This window comes from Papilio polytes, unplaced genomic scaffold (assembly GCF_000836215.1).
Source record: "Papilio polytes unplaced genomic scaffold, Ppol_1.0 DF822067.1, whole genome shotgun sequence".
In the NCBI taxonomy this organism is placed as follows: domain Eukaryota; kingdom Metazoa; phylum Arthropoda; class Insecta; order Lepidoptera; family Papilionidae; genus Papilio; species Papilio polytes.
Window position 1 is genome coordinate 6,705,037 of NW_013527137.1, and position 19,560 is coordinate 6,724,596.

Genomic DNA, 19,560 nt, shown 5'->3' on the forward strand with positions numbered 1-19,560 from the left:
TTAATTTCACTTGTGTATAAACATATTGCCGTTTTAGTAAATCGTAATATTACTCACAAACTTAGTTAAGGAACAGAATAATTGTGAGTAGTTAATCGATATTATTGGAATTGCTTCATTTATTGAAACTGTATGTAATTGTTTTCTGTATGGGATTGTACTTGAAAGTTAAAGCAGATTATTTTTATGCTTACAGAGAAGATATCGATAATATACGTTCAGGTATCGATACATTTTGTGTATCAAATTTCCCATCACTACGTACTCCCGAACATTGTCTAGCACTCCTGGGCTCAACAAAAAGCAGTTCATAGGAAATTCATTGCTGCCGGCGCTCTCCAACCTAATGCAGTTTTTGCTCTTCGCTCGCATTCAAGTCCGGACAGATTCTTTGCTAATGAAATTTTTAACGACCTCCTGGTTCACGGTGCATTTTCCAAGAGATTTATGTAAAATGCACTAAGTTCTTGTGGTTGCTTCGAAATTCAGTGATAGTTGGTACTAAAGTTTTAAAATATTTAAATGACTTCGGTAAACAAATGAGAGCACATAACTAAAGAAGATGATGAGTCTTTTGGCCAAAACACTGAAACGAATTTAATTTACTTCACTTCGTAAGGTCCAATACGATCTGATTGATGTCAAAATTTGAAAGAAATTTAGACCTATAAGGGTGCTGTTAATTTTTTAAACGACGTTTCAGTATTTGGTCGTCTAGAAGCTAACTTAAGTGATGATCATAAAAGGACACTAACCTATAAGTGCTTTTAGGCGCGAAATCACAGACTATAAGTATTTTAGTAGTCCAACGTAGAACAGACCCTGTCTAGGTTAGATTATTTTTACTCTTTGTTAATACAGTTTATCCAAGACGATAATGAACTATCTAGATAACCTATACTGGAAAGTATAACCTTTAATGAAATAACCTGAATTCGTCTTATCCAACTTTACCCGCAGTTGAATATCTGTGCATAGGTTTAATAAACTGGAAAGTGGTTGAGCGTTGATGAGGTGATTACATGAATCTGTGCGCAGCTGCGCAGGTGAAAATGCAAACTTTATTATCCCACTGCTGCAGGCTGACGATGAGAAATTTACAAAGCAAAATAGTATTAAAGTACTACGTTATTAGATTCAAAATTGCATGCGATGCTAAATATATTTACATGAACTAGTATTACGATTAGCTTTGTTTGTATATCTCTTGCAATCTAAAGTACTAGGTCTATGCAATATTGTACTAATTATGAAGATCTTAGGGAAATTCTTTTAACCGATGAGCGTGAAATTTGACAATTGAAATTGGAGAAAGCATAGAACTACTAAGAGAAAATATTTTAAATATGAACTACAGGTCAATTTCGATAAATCTATACATGTAATAAAATCATAATGTCTGTCCGTAATATAAAAAAGAAAAATCCAGTTTTCGGAAAGATGATGTATTTGCGTTGCTAATAACCAAAATAGCATTAAAAATTTTTTGTCTGTCTGTCTGTCTGCAAGCCGCGTTTGTACCGGGTAATCTCCGAAACGGCTGGGCCGATTTCGACCGGACTGTCACTGAAGGGTAGCTGACATAGACGGGCATGTTATAGGCTACTTTTTGCTCTTAATATTGAATGGACGAAGTCGCGGGCAACAGCTATTGTATAATAAGCTACTCACCTATTATGAGGCTAAGCTGTTACTTTTCCAAGAAAGGTAAGGTAACTGGCAAATGTAAGGCCTTATTTTTTTCCTTATGGTAATCAATGTCTTCATAATACCAAGTTTCCAGAAGAAAGAAGGAAGCAAGCAAAAGATTTAATGATCAGTAATTTATTACAAGTACAGATTAACTTCCGTTTAACCAGGAACATGCAGTGATTGATCAGAAAGAACATTTACTTTCAACGACAAAAACATCTTATGATGACAAATGGATATATGCCTTCATCCGCATGAAATTATGAAAATTTTATTTTATTGTTAACATTTGTCAAATTATCAATAGCAAATGTCAAAATGAAATGACAAGACAAACCTTGGCAATCTTACTTTCTTGATGTTGGTAGCAACTTATGGTCTCTTTCCCACATTAGAGTTTTTATCCAAAATATTTACCCCGTAAGTTTAATGGCATGAAAATATATAGCCTAAAGCTAGCGGAGCTGTAAGGCTTTTTATTAAAAAAAAGGAATTATTCAAAAACATGCTGTGATTGCTGACATCTCAGGCAGCAAAGAAGCGTGTGTTTACGCTTTATTGTAATGAGTATAGAGTATAGATATTATAAATTCGAAAGCTAAGATGTATGGATGGATGTTTGTTAGAGTTTATAGCCAAAACTGCTGAACGAATCTCGATGAAATGTGGTTAGGTGTAGTGGATAGTGTGGAAGAACACACAGGCTTGTTTACTTTTATTCCACGAGGACAGACCCTCGTGCGAAAGCTAGTGTAATATATCGAGTAAATTTGTCTCATTTAACTCTATAGTATATGTTACTTTTTTGTCATCTTTTAAAATTTTGGATATTTGTTAGCCTTTACTGCTGAACGGAACTCGATGAAATTTAGCACAGATGTAGATAGTCTGGAGTAAGGGTGGCAAAACACTGTCGGGCGTGCAATGAATGGAAAACCACATAACATTTAGGCACGTCGATAATCATAGGAAGACTAGAAAAAATTATGAAGTAGGTGCACTATGGAATTGACGTAATAATCGCAGTCAAAATTATTCGATGGTACGTCTAAGACCGCATTAAGTATTTCTTTAATAAATGGCACTTTTAGTAATTATTTAATAAATTATTAGTTTACGAAATTAGTTTCGTGTTTTTACAATGTCTGACCATTAAAGTTTAATAGTGGTTGTTTCTCAATGACAGTGATTGAGGTCAGAATATCAACTACCCAAACTTTAAGGTCCACTTGTAATGACATTGTAAATAAGCCAGTAAGCTTTTATGTATATACACAATACACTACGAATGCTTAACGTAATTACATTTTTTTTTCACAGTTTCATACTCAGAATCGGATATTTTTACTTTAGGCCTTGTGACTCATTAGTGTTAGGTTAACCTAAGTTTTAACTGAGTAAACTCAAGTTAAGTAATCAAAAATGCATCTCATGTAGCTATCGAACCAATAACAATAACAAATGCATAAATGTAGCTGGGAAACCTGCCATTAGTTAAACGAATCTCTTACATTTTTCCATGTAATTTTATGAGTTTTAAATATATCTTTATCCATTGATAGAAATGATTATTTAAGGTCTGAACCAAAGCGGTAGTTTCTGACCTTATGGTGAATATCATAGACTAATTTGAAACAGAGGGTTTCAATTTTTTAATGTCGAATTAAAATAAAAAAAATGTATAGAATTTGCATGTGCTCATTCGGTTATTCCGAGAACACTTTTTACATTCTCTAGTTTAATTATTTATCAATCTTCGACGTCATATCGTCGACAGTATGTCCTGTTTCTGTTACTTGATTGAAAAAAAAAATAATACCAGTGGTAAGATTTCTGTGATAGATAAGTTAACAGCAGAGGCTCTTATTTATTGAGTTTATTGATTCATAAAAAGGAAGAAAAAAATATCTAATTGAATTCATTGGTGTCATGACTTGTATGCCACAAGCATTTTTAAAATAAAATTATTTTTATCAATACCTATTTATATTTTAAAATGTCACACTGTTTTTAGTAATTATAGTTTTTCGAAAAGCTTTAAATAACTCACCAAAAATAAAATTAATTTAACATCTCTGCATTGTACTTACTCTGTGTAGTATAGTTTTTGCGCCCGCTCCCTTTCCTTTCATTTGGCCTTGCGGCGGCGCGGCCGGCGCATGCGTGATACAATATCGTTAACTTTATCGCGAACGTTTACGTTCTGCTTAACCGGACGGTAGAACACGAGGTTATTACTCGTTTTGTTATAATTACTAAGGTTATATGCGTTTCTACATACAACTGCTACTGCGCAAACACACATTTAAAGTGGGTTGTGTACGTTTCAAAGTGTGTTTCGGCCAACTGATGAGCTCTACAGGAAACCCCGTTTCAGTCTCACAGTCCAATCACTACTAAGGGACAGGTTTAGTGAATTAAAATAACGCTTACTTACTCTTACAGTAAAATTCTGAAACGATATTTAAATATGAAACAATGTCTTATTAAAATCACGTTTAAAATTTCAATTCTATGAAAATTTTGACGTCTATTAAATTGTACGCGGCACTTATGAAGCAAGTTGTTTATGATTCGTTTCAATAGTCGGCCGTGTGATGTTTTTATTCTGTACGCTATCGTATAAAAGATATCATTTTCACTAATGATCAGAAATAAATATAATTTAAGATGACTGTTCTATTCATATAAAAACAAAAATGTTTATCGTTGTTCCGAAAGGCTCGATTCAACAGTTCTCATTAAAACCAGTCGACCTTCTGTATCGAAATGCGACGGCGAACGAGGAAACAATATCAAAATCTAGTTCATATCCTTTCATAAATATCAAGTAAATGACGATCTTTTTTACACTTTTAATTTGTAGCGTTCTAAGTCGATGTTGTTTAAAAAAAAATATGTAAACAATTATACAGAAAAATCTTGTTTACGTTTTCATCGTCTGCAAAAGAACATTTTATGTTATGTTTTAACAAATACGTCCGCGTTATTTAAAAAAAAAATAGTGTTAAGTAGAGTATGTTCTTACTATGCTTTACATCTATGCCTTTGATCAATATCCGTCCAACTGTTTAGGCGACAAACTCTAACAAACATCTATCCATCGAACTAAACTTTCGCATTTACAATATTAGTAAGGTTACCCTTAATCATTTACTACATTTCTATAATCTCGTATCTTTACTATTATAATAAAGCGTAAACATACACTTCTTTGTTGCCTAAGATGTCAGCAATCACAGCATATTTTTGAATATTTTTTTTCAATAAAAAGCCCTACACTTTACGCTTTAGGCTATATATTGTTACGCTATTAAAATTAGTTGGTTAATAAATTGGATAAAAATCCTAACGTGAGAAACATACCATAAATTGCTGCCAACATCAAGGAAGCAAGATTGCCATGGATTGTCATCATGTCATATCATTTTGACATTTGCAATTGACATTTTGACATATGTAAACAATGAAATAATTTTATACCGATGAAATCGCACGGAAACAGCTAGTAGATAAATAATAATGAATACCATTTATTAATACAATAATAAAAAATGACAACAGTTAAGAAGCAAAGAAAAAACAAAGATCTTGGTTAACAAGAAGAGGCTCAACTGGCTGTCACTAAGGGAAACGGAGCGCGGTTATTTAAAAAAATATGATAAACGCGATTTAACAGCCACCCAGAGACTAATTGTCTAAAAATTCCTATTAAAAATGCCCACCGTATATTTTTAATCTCAAAAAGAAGGCGAGTGCTTACATTCGCTATTTTAATTACTTTTTTTGTTATCTCAACCCGCCTATTGTGGCGGGAGCGTAGTGATTTTAAATTAAAATCGCCAGCGGCTTTGTCCTTATTTACCACAACGTGATATTAAGACCGTCAGACTAGCAATCCTACGGTATTAATAGCCATTGAATATTGTTTCTATTAGAATTCATGATTTAGGTATAGATTGTCTATACATATAATAAAATTGGAATGTCTGTAACATCAAAAGAAAATCTCCAGATTTCGGGAAGATGCTGTATTTGTGTTATTTATATAAAATATCTAGGTAAAAGATCAAACAAATAGCAGTGACCAGCGAGCGCTCCCCAGCGCCCAAAATATCCGCATAGCAAAGGACAGCCGCAATGAAGATATAAATTTTCAACTCACGGAAATGACTTCCACATCATATATTCCCTCGTAAAATATTTTATAACGTCACATTTTCCACGTTAAAGCGATATAAAGCTGTTATAAATATTGGATATCGAAGTGAACGTTTTTTTAATTGTTACAAACCCAGGCTAAGAAATTAATTGGTTAATTTAAAAAGTTCAGTCTAAGTTTTACGAGAGGTTTGTGCAGTTATGCAGCTTTCGACGCCGTTGGACCGTATTTGAAATTCATGAAATTTTTATAGTTCCAGCCGCAGTTGGGAAATAAAACTGAAGCTTAATGAAATATTTAATTGGACGAATGTTTACTTTTCATGTGAAATTATTCAACTATGATGTTGTGTTAATTATTTATGCGTTTGTAAATATTTCGAAACAAAAACAATACATACACAAAATAACATTACTTAAAATAGTAACGTAATTTGTAGAAACGATTGTTTATTTTTTATTTGTTAATGCTGGCCACTGACAATCCATCAAGATAAGACGAATTAAAAAGGTAATAAAAAAAAGATTGTTAACGCAAAACAAATGACTGCAAGATGTGATACGAAAGAAGAAACATCGTATTTGTGTGATCTTGTGCATAAGAATAAATAAAGAATGTATGAAGCAAGATGGTAACTAGTTCACATTTATCCATGACTCGAACCATTCGGATTTGGTAAGAAGCAGCATTTTTAATAAATAGTCCCATCCAATCAAGAAACATTGGATACATGTGAGATAATTTGAGGTTATTAAAAATGGCGCTATAAAATAAGGTGCATAGAGCACATTGCCGCGTTATAATATTTGGCGGTGTCCCGGCGCCCGGCACAGCGGGGTCCAGAAGGACGCGGGGGCGGAAGGTGTACAGGCGACGCATACACACGTGTGTGACGTCATCCGCGCATTCGCGCCATTTTGAATTAAGAATAATAATACATTTTAGTGAGTCAATATTTTAGTAAAAAGTGCAGATTTTATTTTATTTGAATTTCGATGATTTTATTTTTGTGTATTTAAGTTTGTGTTTTATTGCAATTCTGATAAGGTTTCTTTTAATTTGTACAAATGTTTTAGATGTATTTTAGGTTATGATTTTTAAATTTTGATTCATTGATCAATTTTAATTTTGTTAGTTAAGACCCTACAGTTAAGTTGGCCAACATAATTTTACCAACATTCGCAGGTAATTCAGAGTAGACAACTTTTATGAGCTGACGGTATTTAAAGGAATTAAAAATTAATATCTACGTAATAGTATACAAGTTTCATTAACATGGCTGCCAACTTTAACTGTCGTGTCGCCTGGCGTCAGATGCTCCTAAATTATTCATGAGCATACATCAGGCTTGTGAACGGCACTTTCGTCCTTTGAACGCGACGTGCAAGATACGAAACGTATTTACTTAAAGTTTAAATTTTACTTATCGATAAAGTTTCAACGATTCAGATAGAAAATACTTAATTTGCATATGTATATTCTGTATAAATCTTCAATGAGTATGATTGTGCGAGTGAGGGTATGAGTAAAAAAGTAGATAAGAAGATTGACAGTACTAAAAGAGTACATTCTTTGAAACTAAACTATTGTTTAATCTCGATTTTTATTTGTGCAACTAAACAGTTTGATTGGCTCCGAAACAATCGCACTGTTGTGCGACAGTTTAGTCACATGGGCTGAATGATGGTTAAAACTTCAATGATTATAAACTAAAATGGTTTGTGTTGTTCCAGTGGCCGCCGAGATTGGTCAGATGGACAGTTACTGTCCTCCTGATTGTAGCTGTGATAACACCCACCTCAGATTCTACAAGTAAGTTTACGTCAATATTTATTAAAAGTATTTTACACATAGTGTATTAACCATACTTTAATTATGCTCCCATTTATGTATAGTTATTTTATTTTTGAATTTCTTACGAGAATTTTCATGTTTCAAAATGCACATTTCCATACTTTTAAAACTGTCAGTGTGTCCAAATTCATGAAAACTTTATTGTCTAAATTAAGGTTAATGGAGCAATTTAAACTTAAATTTGCTAATTTTCAATTATTCATCAGATGTCCGTAGAAGACTTCGGAAACCTAGCAAAGTGTCAACATCATCAACCAGCGTATCAAGGTCTACAGATCAGATGATATCAGCAAGTGTCAACAGGCCTAAGATACGTGGTCGACCGATACTAGCGAGTCGAAAGTCAACGGCAGCTCTAGACAATTCCGTCAGTACTGATGAACATAAGAACAAAGATGGATACAAGGTACTTAGTCCACATTTTATTACTTCATCATCATCATCACCAGCTCACTATATGTCCCCACTGAGGGGCTCGGAGTCTACCCTAAAGTTAAGGTGACTAGGCCAGTCAACCACGTTGGCCAAGTGCGGGTTGGTTGACTTCACACATATTTTTGAATTTCTTCGCCGATATGTAGACATCACGATGTTTTCCTTCACCGTGAGAACTTAGGGTAAATAATGTACATATAAAATTCGAAAAATCGCAAATCACATTGGTACAGCGGGATTCGAACCCAAGACCTGTAGATTAGTCAAGTGCTTAAACCACTAAGCCAGCGGTGCTCACACTTTTATTACTTACGGCCGGTTATTGAAACGAATTTTAAACACTTTGTTTTGTAAGTACCGCGTACTCTGACAAGCGTCAAAATTTTAATGGAATTCGCAATTTGACAGTGACTTTATTTAAGACGCAGCTATATATTTAAGGGATGTGTAAGTATTCGCCTTACAGTTTCCTATTTTTAACTGACAAAATTACCTTCTTATTTAAACTAAGTTTTTTTGTTGACAATCTGTACTAATATTATAAGTTGGAAGTTTTGTATTTTTACATGTATTAATATAACTCAAAAAGTATTGGGCTTACAAAAATTCACCAATCAAAACGTTATCGGTGAGGAACATAGGCTGTGTTTTTTCTTAATTTCACGGGGAAGAAGTCGCGTGCATTAACTAGTGTTTTATAAAAAGGTTTGTTTTAGAATTTAACTGCCGTTTTTGTAATTTTAGAATCATGCAAATTTAAATCATAACACAAAGTGATAGGTCTATAAGTCGAACACACAATACAGTCGAAAGTGCAATTACTATTTCAATACAACGCGGATATACGCTTCGAATGCAATATGTTGTTGACCTTCGGTTTCATTTGCTTCTTTTAGGAACTCTTATTTCTCTGTACTTACCTCTAAGGTTGAAATATGCCAGTTATGTGGCAAGGAAGTCGAATTGTTAGTGTCAATTAAATTACATTTGTCAATAACATTGCATATCATTACCTTATACGACACTAATTACATTTATTCTTATCAGATATAATATTAATGTCTACTTATTTTTAAGTATAATCTAAACGGATAAGGATAGCTTAAGCTCCAAATTACATTCAAATTTTGACGTAAGATTGTAAGCGGTTTATAAAAGGCGATATTTTTTATTACATTTTAACATTTGGACTTAAGGTCTTCAACGCAATTTATTATAGAGACAGAAAAACTAGATTTTAGATTAGAGCAAAACAAAAGGCACATCACGTTCATTTCTATGAAAAAAAAAAACTTTCCTCTCTATTACAAGATTTCTTATTGAATGCGCTTTTTTATAAATCACGACTAAATTCTGAAACGAATCTCAACCACCTTTTGAACGCCGCTTACAATCCGTCAGGCGTCAAAATTTTAATGAAATTTGGAGTTAAAACGTAAACCTCATATAAAACTATTACAATTTACATAAATGTCGTTTCAATATAACCCTTACTGTTTAGTATAATTGTATTTTATGTTGCAGATCGTGTGTTACTACACAAATTGGTCTCAGTATCGTACAAAAATCGGAAAATACGTACCAGAAGATATCCACCCCGATCTCTGTACACACGTTATCTTCGCCTTCGGATGGCTTAAGAAGGGAAAACTCAGCTCCTTTGAGTCCAACGATGAGACGAAAGATGGAAAGACAGGACTTTACGATAGAATTAACGCATTGAAGAAAGCTAATCCTAAATTGAAGACATTACTCGCTATTGGTATGTATTATTTAGCTGTTAAGGTGCGGCTTCATCCACTTATAAAAACTTTATTTTATTGTTTACATTTGTCAAATTCTCAATTGCAAATGCCAAAATTACCATTACCATAATAACCAGGCGTCCTTAATGCTGGCAGCTTGTAGTTTATTGTCCTTTTCCCATGTGAAGGTTTTTTCAATTTATTTATCCCCTAAGTTTAATGGCGTGAAAATATATAGCCTAAAGCGTGTCGTAAGTGTAGGACTTTTTGTTCAAGTAGGAATTATTCAAAAATATGCTGTGATTGCTAATATCCTACGCCACAAAGTAGTGTGTGTTTACGCTTTATTATGTTAGTATAGGTTTATCTACAATCAAATTTAATGACAGTTTTAAAAAGCTGTTTTTTTCATATATTAAATTATTGTAGATGTTTTAAATATTGTAATAAAATAATCCAGTATAATTAAAGGACTTCGACAGCCAGGTTGCTAGTAAAATCTATTTTTGTACTCCAAAGAGAATGCTAAACCGTTTTTGAGTGATGTAGGTTTAAAGAGATTCTGAGTCTTGATATTTTGAAGTAATTTATACCTGTGTAGTATCTTTTAAAGATTCCCCCCTATACCAAAAAAGGGGTTTTCCTCACCTGACGACGCATATGTAAAAATGTATAAAACTTAAAGCCTCTTTATAAAAGTACAAATAGTAAATACACATTTCGTTGCAAGCACAAAAATGTGGAAGTGTTTTTTCGTACTGTACAAATACTGGCGTGTTCTGATAAATAAACTCTCACTGGTTACGTAACTCCACGCCTATTTCACGCACTTATAAGGTTTGATTACTGGGAAATAGTTTTGTAAACTAGTTTCGGACGTAATTACTGAAAGTATAGCTTTATATTTCCGGATTTCATCTAACACGCTAATAACTTAATATAACTACGTATGTTTTATGTATTTTTATATGTTTTAGTAAACAATTCTATGACAACATACACCTGTAATAAGTTTTCCATAATCTTAATTATTAGAATTTTATCTTTGTATTACAATATTTTCTACTAACCGTTACAATTGCTTTATTAAAATGCACATAAAATAAGAAGTTGCAATACCAAACAATGTCATGTAAATATTATTTTATACATTAAGTAAATTTTTAAATTAGCGACTCCAGAGTCCGGCGTTAAATTTAGTCGTAATTTGTTAAGCACTAATTGGTCTCAACCTATTTTTCATTGTACCCGCGACCGCAGCGCCCCGACTTCAAGCCTCATTGTAGTGCAGCCATCAATAGGCAAACATTTACTTTTGCAAGTAAAAAGTATTTTGTATTTAGATATTGTTAATTACAATATACCAGCTATGATCGGTTTGATATTTTAAAGAAAAAAAACAAACTATCCAATAATTTCAGAGACTTTAGTATCTTAAATATGTATTAACTCATTAATATGTCAGAATTTAAAATATAAACAGTTGTAAGCAAACTCAAGAAAATAACGAGAGAAGCTTGACGTTAATGTTTACAAATAAAAACAAAATGTACACATAAATATAACTTAAACGTAGACAGTAAGAGGAAACAATAAAAGAAAATCCCTTAATTAGAATTCCAGCGTCGAAAGGAAACAATTATAACAAAGAGTGCCTTTTCCTAGCATTTCCTTGAAGTTGCTTAAGCCGATAATAGATATAGGCGTAGCGCTCTTTGCGGACAAACTTCTAGTACATACCCCACTAGTGTTGTTCCAATCCGTTGTCGATAACATATCGACATCGATTATGAATTCTGAAATGACAACTTTAATCATTAACTACGTAGTACTACAATATAAAGTTTTTTTTCTTAATGTAAATTACTATTTTTTTTAAACCATGACAATCAATTGTTTTGCTACTTATTAAAATAAATATACTTTGCAGTACTAAAGAATTGGTTCGTAAAGTATAAATTAAAGTAAGCGTCGAATCTAACCGCAGTTACGTTCAGTGCGACGACAATGAATCTTAGATATGATAATAATTGGCTATAAAGTTACGACCCCACGGTGTGAACCGCCTCTCCACTTTCTAATATTAAATTTACAACACTTCCTATATAGTTCTCGGTTTTGTAAAGGAAATAACCTTTTATCGCTTCCTTAATAATGATCTGTTGTGGTTTTTATTGTACTCAGTGGTTATGTGACATAAAACTTATTTCCATGTAATTTTAAGCCTTTAAAAATATGAGTAAAAATCCATTCATGAATGTCGCACTATTCCGCGTACTCAACACTGTTTATTTGTACTTACGTCATACATTAAATGATCGATATCGATAGCGATGCACATCACTATACACGTATGCGAATACACCTTTAGAGCTTTCCCACGGCACAAAGCGTAGTAGAAGGCATTTTCACCTATTTTCACAGAGCCCCGACAAAAACCTCACCCATTTTCATAAAAGCAAAAGAACTCGGCGTTACAATAAAGGCGAGTTAAATAACGACATCGACATGGGGGCGGCTTTTTTTATCCACGACCCGCACTCGATGTGAAAACATTGTATTGTTCGGATTAGAGAAACTTTATCGGTTGTGGGATAATCGAAATAAATCGATTTTCACACAATGGATAATGTAAGGACAAATTCATTTCGCTGAATAACGAATAAACCTAAATACCGAGTAATTATGATAAAATTACTTGATTTTTTTTAGAGAATACACGATGATTGATTTTATACCTTAGTCCAGTATGATAGAAATATAGCTGTTATTTCAAAGGTGACGCAATTGTAATTCTTCTGTTTGAGACCGCCATTGTCGTCGATCACCTTGATGTTCCTTTTGCCTCCAGTCGCACTGTACAAATTGTACCATTTAATTGCAATGTATTAGTAATTTTAACAGATGTATTTCTGGTACAGGTGGCTGGTCATTTGGTACGCAGAAGTTCAAAGAAATGTCAGCGACTAGGTACGCGCGTCAAACCTTCATATACTCGGCTATACCGTACCTCCGCGACAGGAACTTCGACGGTCTCGACATCGATTGGGAGTATCCTAAAGGAGGAGATGACAAGAAGAACTACGTGCTGCTTTTAAAAGGTAAGAAATGTGAACATTTTAAAACAGATATTACTATATATCTGGTACAATACATTTTGTTGCAAGTAATTTAATTTAAGTCAATTTTTTTTTAAATTTCTTGCATTTATTAAATAAATAATTAAAGATTTTATCGTGTGAACTCCAAATGAAATAGAGGTTTAAGCGCATATAACTTAAAACCGTAGTTCTACTTAGAACAAAAAGTGTGTTCCAAAAATTAAATTTTGTAAGCGGCTTTTAGATTTACGGCTTTTCAGATTTCGTAACGTTCCCAAACATAACTTCCGTACCGTATTCTCGTATGTTGGGATCCGTATCTCACCTAGGTGTATTAATAAATTTAATTGTAAATATGTTTAAACTAAAAACCTTTGTGAATACTATGCCTTGTATACGGTAAAAATTATGACTCAAATCGTTCAATCATTAAATATTAAGGAAGGAAACAGTAACTAGTACAGATAGTTCCAATGACTCAGTTAATAGCTGTCAGAAAGTTTGGTGTGTTACAGCGCAAGTTGTCGAGTATCGATTCTAACAAACGTGACTAATACGTTCTCATTTGTTAATATGTAAATTATAGTAACATCATCCCCTACAATACACTTACTATTTAGACAATTTTCTTGTTAGAACACGATTAATTTTATATAAGATATGTCAACCTATTAAGGGAATATATAAAAATATATCTTTTCTTAGTTCAAATCAAAACAATAACGTAAAATAGTGAAAATATTGTAAGAAATGCATAAAGAACACAAAATAGGTCGTTACCCGTATTCATCTGTACTGGGTCGTTCCGAATGGAACTGCAGCCGTTGTTAGCTCGGCCAAATATTGGCAAACATCGGACGCCAGCTGTATCGGGGAAATAGATCGGAATTCAATGAAAAACCTTTCTATGTGGGTTTACTATCAACATTGTTTTTTGTTGACGAAACTAATCCATTTAAACCTTTTACATTGAACGGAAAAAGGATTGATATATGTTTTTTTTATGTATTCTAGAAAAAAAAAACATTTCAGATATGTAAATATAATTTTGTTCAGCGTAACTGTATTGCTATCCAGTTTTTGTATTTGTAGTTGTAGTAATATTGAAATCAATTGGCAATCTAAATATTGAAATATTATCTGAAAATGTATTGAAAATAAAACGTAAAAACAACTTTAACTTTCACTTTAAATATTAATCAAAACAGATTGCAACATTTATCTTCAATTCGCTTTAGATGATTTTAAATCACACATACAAGGATGGGCGTCACAGCCATGTTAAGCTTTAATAAAATATAGTCTTATTTACCTCTTATGTTTTCTTCCAATTTGCACAGAATAACCTTACCAGTAACACTGTTTTTCCATGTATCCACGCTCGCCATTACCAATATGGCCGTCGTGTCGTCGAGCCAATGCAACACCCTTATTTTGACATCTGACTACTGTCCGATTATTAACATAATAAGTAGAATTCCGACATATTAAAACCATAACATATATTAAATAATGTGTTGGGTCGCTTTTACAAAGTTTATATTGTTATTTTAAATACAGATAAATGGTATTAATTTATAGCTTAGTCTAAATAACCTTCAAAAATACAGAATACATCAAAATAGTTAAAAAGCTAACACAATTATGTAGATAAATGAAATCCAATTTTGTTAAAAACTTTTGTCCAACCTAAATTGAATATTCATTAAGACTAGCCTCAACGTTCCACAATGAGTGACGAAAGTTGGCAAACTGCACGGAACTGATTCGATACAGTTCAATGTTTGTGACTGCTATCAAAACACAATTTATCGCCGCACCTGTCCCATCGCCCGCGCCGTTGCGATACTGCATTGATGAAATTTTAATTCGCCACAGCGGAGATCCGACGTTCCGCGTTATTAAAATATTAAACGAGGAACAGATTTTACCGTTCCGCAAAAATAAACCTGTGGTTACGGAAATGGAAAACAAACGATTTATAAATTATTTTTAAACACTACTTTGTTGCAGATAAAACAAAAATAGTTCATTGTTTATGTTTTATTTTCATTAAAACGTCTGACATCTTTCCTTTTATTATCAAATCGAAGTAACTCTAGGAAGCCTATAAGGTGTTAAAGGAGCAAACGGTAAAGTCGCCAAATCAGCGAAGTGATCGTTGCTCGTCGAATTAATATTTGTTTGTCTATATTTAATAGACAAAGGAGCGTATACTAGGAAAGAAGATAATTCCCTTCCTATGCGTACCCTCCTCGCGACTTTCTTACAAGAACATGTGTTAAAGAGAAACCAAATAATGTATGAATTTCATGAAAACACTAGCTGTTCCCGCGCGACTTCATCCGCATAGAATTATGAAAATTTTATTTCATTGTTTACATTTGTCAAATTATCAATAACAAATGTCAAAGTGACATGACATTACAAAGCTTGGCAATCTTGCATCCTTGATGTTGGCAGCAACTTATGGTCTCTTTCCCACATTAGGGTTTTTATCCAAAATATTTACCCCCTCAGTTTAATGGTGCGATAATATATAGCCTAAAGCGTGACGTAAGTGTAGGGCTTTTTATTAAAAAAAGGATTATTCAAAAATATGCTGTAATTGCTGACATCTTAGGCAACAAAGAAGTGTGTGTTTACCCTTTATTATAATAGTATAGATAGATAGTATCGATAATTAATTGATTTAGGCCTTATGTATTAAGACGAAAGCATTATCTTGTTCCTTTATTTAACATTGTGTTCAATGTAAGCAGAATCATGTAAGTCAGCTCTATGCAAACTATTGTTACCTAGATCTAGACTTGAGGTATGTTAATTAGGCTAAACTAAACACTAAGCATAGTATTATGTTTGTACGTGTCATTTGGTTTAGCTAATCTTACAATATTATTCCAAACGTCGCATTAATATTCAATAACCCAGATTATATTAGTTTATGGGATAAGTGTTGTTCGAATTAGTTTGTTTCAGTCGAAATTAACAGACTAGTATTGTTACTATATGGGGAATGTTTTATTCGAAATAATTAAATAGGAATCTTAACAATGAAACATATGCAAAAATATTTAAATGATATGTCTATCGGCCTTTTTGTGCAATCAATAATCATAGAGCGACTCAACTGTTTAACGCAATCTTGTTGAGTTGCATTATTCCTTTCCTGTCGGTTGCAAAACGGTCTAGGCTCTAACCTAACCTCCATATTTTGCTATCATGAACCACGGCCTTTTATAAGGGTTAAACAAAAATGGAATACCTACCGAAATTATCAAGAAAACATATTTTTCCAAGTCTAAATCTTATTAATATTATAAATGCGAAAGTTTGATTGGTGATTGTAGCCTAAACGACCTAACGGATCTTAATTAAATTTTAAACAGATATAGAGCGTAGTCTGGAACCCATAGGCTACATTTTAGTAACACGAGGGCGTAGTCGCTGGAGAAAGCTGGTAAAGGAAAACAGTAATAAAAAAATCGACGTTATGTAACTAATAATATTAAATTGACTTAATGTTTTTATATAAAACATTTATGTATTTTATTCAAGGCTTAACAGATGCCAGTTATTTGTGCGAAACGAATTGTTTCATGTCATCCAGAAAATTGTTCTGTCACTATAGACTCCGGGGACGAGGGACACGGGACAATTTCGCTTTAATCAAATTTCTAACGTCGTTACTTACTGCGGATATGTTTGAACAGTAAGTCAACGATGTTTGCATATTGATATTGAAATGGGGAATGTTAAATGCCGTTTAGAAAATGTACTTAGCAATATTGATGTGAAATTGCCTAATGATACGAGGTTGTTTTAAAAATTGTTAAGTCCAACTTACCCTCTTATGTCACTCTGGTATACGTATAATACGCCGTGGATTTATAACGACTATAAATCAAAGGGTTTTTAACTTACAGAAACATCGAATTTTCTAGATATTACCAAGTATCGAGCTCGTAAACTTTAGTATAAAGACGTGAATAAATGTTTTATGTTCTTAACTGAAACGCGAATAGCGACGCTTCGTAATTCGTCGACATAAAACAAAATCTTTTCGATTGTAAGTTATCTCAACTTGCTTCAATGTTGTGTCTAATAACATTGCGAAGATTCGTAAATTAATCATCTATTTAATAGAATTTGTATCTTAAACAGAAGTGATAGAATACACTTTACTTTACCAGTGGAGGAAGGACATAAACATTCGTGGAAGTGGTAAATTGCTCATTGCTTTGTACTCGAAAAGTTTATGGGCGGGTAGCAAAGTATGGAAATGGCTAATTTTCTCTCATCTTATATTTTTGTAACTCAACAAAGAGCTTGTTTCGCACTTAAAAGTTTTAGCAGCTCACAAACATCTATACCGCAGCAGTGACGGTGAGTTTTGAAGAATTTACAAGTAAAGTAAATTACGTTAGCTATTCACTAGTTTTTATTCATAAAAATCATTCGAAACATATACTTTTTCTTCATTGATACATAGGGGTCGAAATTAAATTACAAAGCTAACCTTGATTTAAAAAAAACCGACTGACTAGATGTAATGGAATATACTCGATAACATCGAAAAATAAACAGTAAAATCGAAAAACACATAACTTATGGAGAGTGAGATTCGAAATAGGTTTATCACCATTTTTATTATAATTTCAATTCTCACGTCTACTGTAAGTGTTTTATGTTTAAGTAATATACCCTATAACACTCCTGAAAAGAAGATGAATTGAATAACTCCTTATTAGTCGAAAACGCTTCAGTCCTGTAAGCATTAAGTCGTTACATACACATCATAAAAGCAAACTTACATACACGTTAAAAATTACCCTCTTTGTCAGTCGATTAAAACACGTACAGTAGCATGCAGTAAGTAGCTGACATTTGGCCAATCGTCAGCCGTTAGCCTTGTGAACACACTGGCCACAACATTTACCATTTTACTTTCTAAATTCCCAATTACATTTTTCTCATATAAAACAAATTTAAAGAAAAAAGCTGATAACACATAAAACGTCTTCTAAAAACAGCAAAAAATAATTTGCTAACATCATCCTTAGAGCCCCGATTACTTTCCTAAACATTTATTTTAATAATCAGACTTCACTCTATACTTACCAATTGAATTTACCTCTCATTAAAGCTTCAGAAGTGTCAATTCGTCGTACAAGTCTTAATGAAACACTAACTTTCAGGTATATCTTTCTCAGTAAGTCACATAGTAAACAAGACCTTACTTAGTTTTCGTCGCACTCAAAGTAAACAGAAATCTATTCAGAGTTGAGAACACCTGGATTCCCGTTGAATTTCCGCAACAAATTACATACACCTTTTACGCTTGAAGGCTTCGCTGGTAATGAAAAATAAACAAGGATGTGTAGGCGTCAGCGAGAAAACGACTTTGTATCTTTAAATTTTCTCCTTTCCTTGGGTTACTACGAAATTGCCACCCTTGCTTGGATTAATATTTTGTATGCGTTTATTTTACGTAGGATATTTGAATGTATGAAAATATTTTTCTAGAATAATCTTTTTTCTCAATAAAAATCGATGTATTTTCAAAACAAAATCTAACTAGATAATAAGTGTGAATAACTATTTCACTAATAATACATATTAAGCAGTATTCATTTTCAATTGAATTTTTAATGATTTACAGTTTCAATTTAATGGCAACTGTTTCAACTTTTATTCCGACAGAGCGATACAAAATTGAAGTAAAATAAAGCGAAAAATTTCGACGGGTCAAGGAAGAATATGTTCAACTAAATTTGAATACGATGCATATTCGTTTCAGTTCCGCAGTTTTGTATCAAAATCTCCTTTGAACAAAGGCCCGGGTTTTTGTGTGCGTGACATACGCCGACAAATTTACATTTAAACTGAGCCCTTCTTTGTTGATAACTCTTTAGCTGTTTTAACTTATAAGCTTTTTATAGTAAAAGGAGGTAAAAAAGTAAGCTGCCATTAAAATACGCTAAACTAGCGACAAATGACCATATAAATATCAGCATATAAGATATTTGATGATTAATTCTGCTGTAACTTTGTACATCTTGATAGATAGTATACCATTTTTAAAATAATAAAAATCTTAAAACGAATGCATTATAACAGTAAAAGAGAAAATATTAAGCTATTAATATTAAAAGCGTCTTACGGGAAAATCGTTTCCACAAATACCACAAAGTATCTTAAAGCTTCGAAGAAAGTCGCGAGAGAGGCGCATCTGATAATAAATACCTACCAAGAAAATTGCCAACTTGCTTCGCTCTCGTTTAATGCTCGAATAAAATTGCCCATTTTTATTGATTTATGATGATTCAGTGACTCCCTTACATAATACCATTTACGATTATTGTTTTACTTCCACTTAACGTTTTATCGGATTTTTATGATTGAGATGTAGAATTCGCAATTGACTCTTATATCTAGTTACTGCTATAGCGTACCTATCAGTTTTTAAACGTTTTAAAACAAATTTACATATGTGATGGATATACTTTTAAACTAGACTTTATGGAATTAGGTAATGTATTGAAAATCCTTTAACTCCTGAGTTTTTATT

General features: G+C 32.7%; 1 protein-coding gene across 1 annotated transcript in view; it reads left to right on the forward strand.

The window, feature by feature from the left end:
- LOC106107308 (probable chitinase 3) overlaps positions 1 to 19,560 on the forward strand; it is a 62,071-nt gene that overhangs the window by 29,474 nt on the left and 13,037 nt on the right. The window contains exons 2-5 of the mRNA XM_013288110.1: positions 7,588 to 7,666; positions 7,915 to 8,114; positions 9,668 to 9,905; positions 12,810 to 12,989. Of these exons, the coding sequence (XP_013143564.1) occupies positions 7,588 to 7,666; positions 7,915 to 8,114; positions 9,668 to 9,905; positions 12,810 to 12,989 (697 nt within the window). The remainder of the gene's footprint in view (positions 1 to 7,587; positions 7,667 to 7,914; positions 8,115 to 9,667; positions 9,906 to 12,809; positions 12,990 to 19,560) is intronic.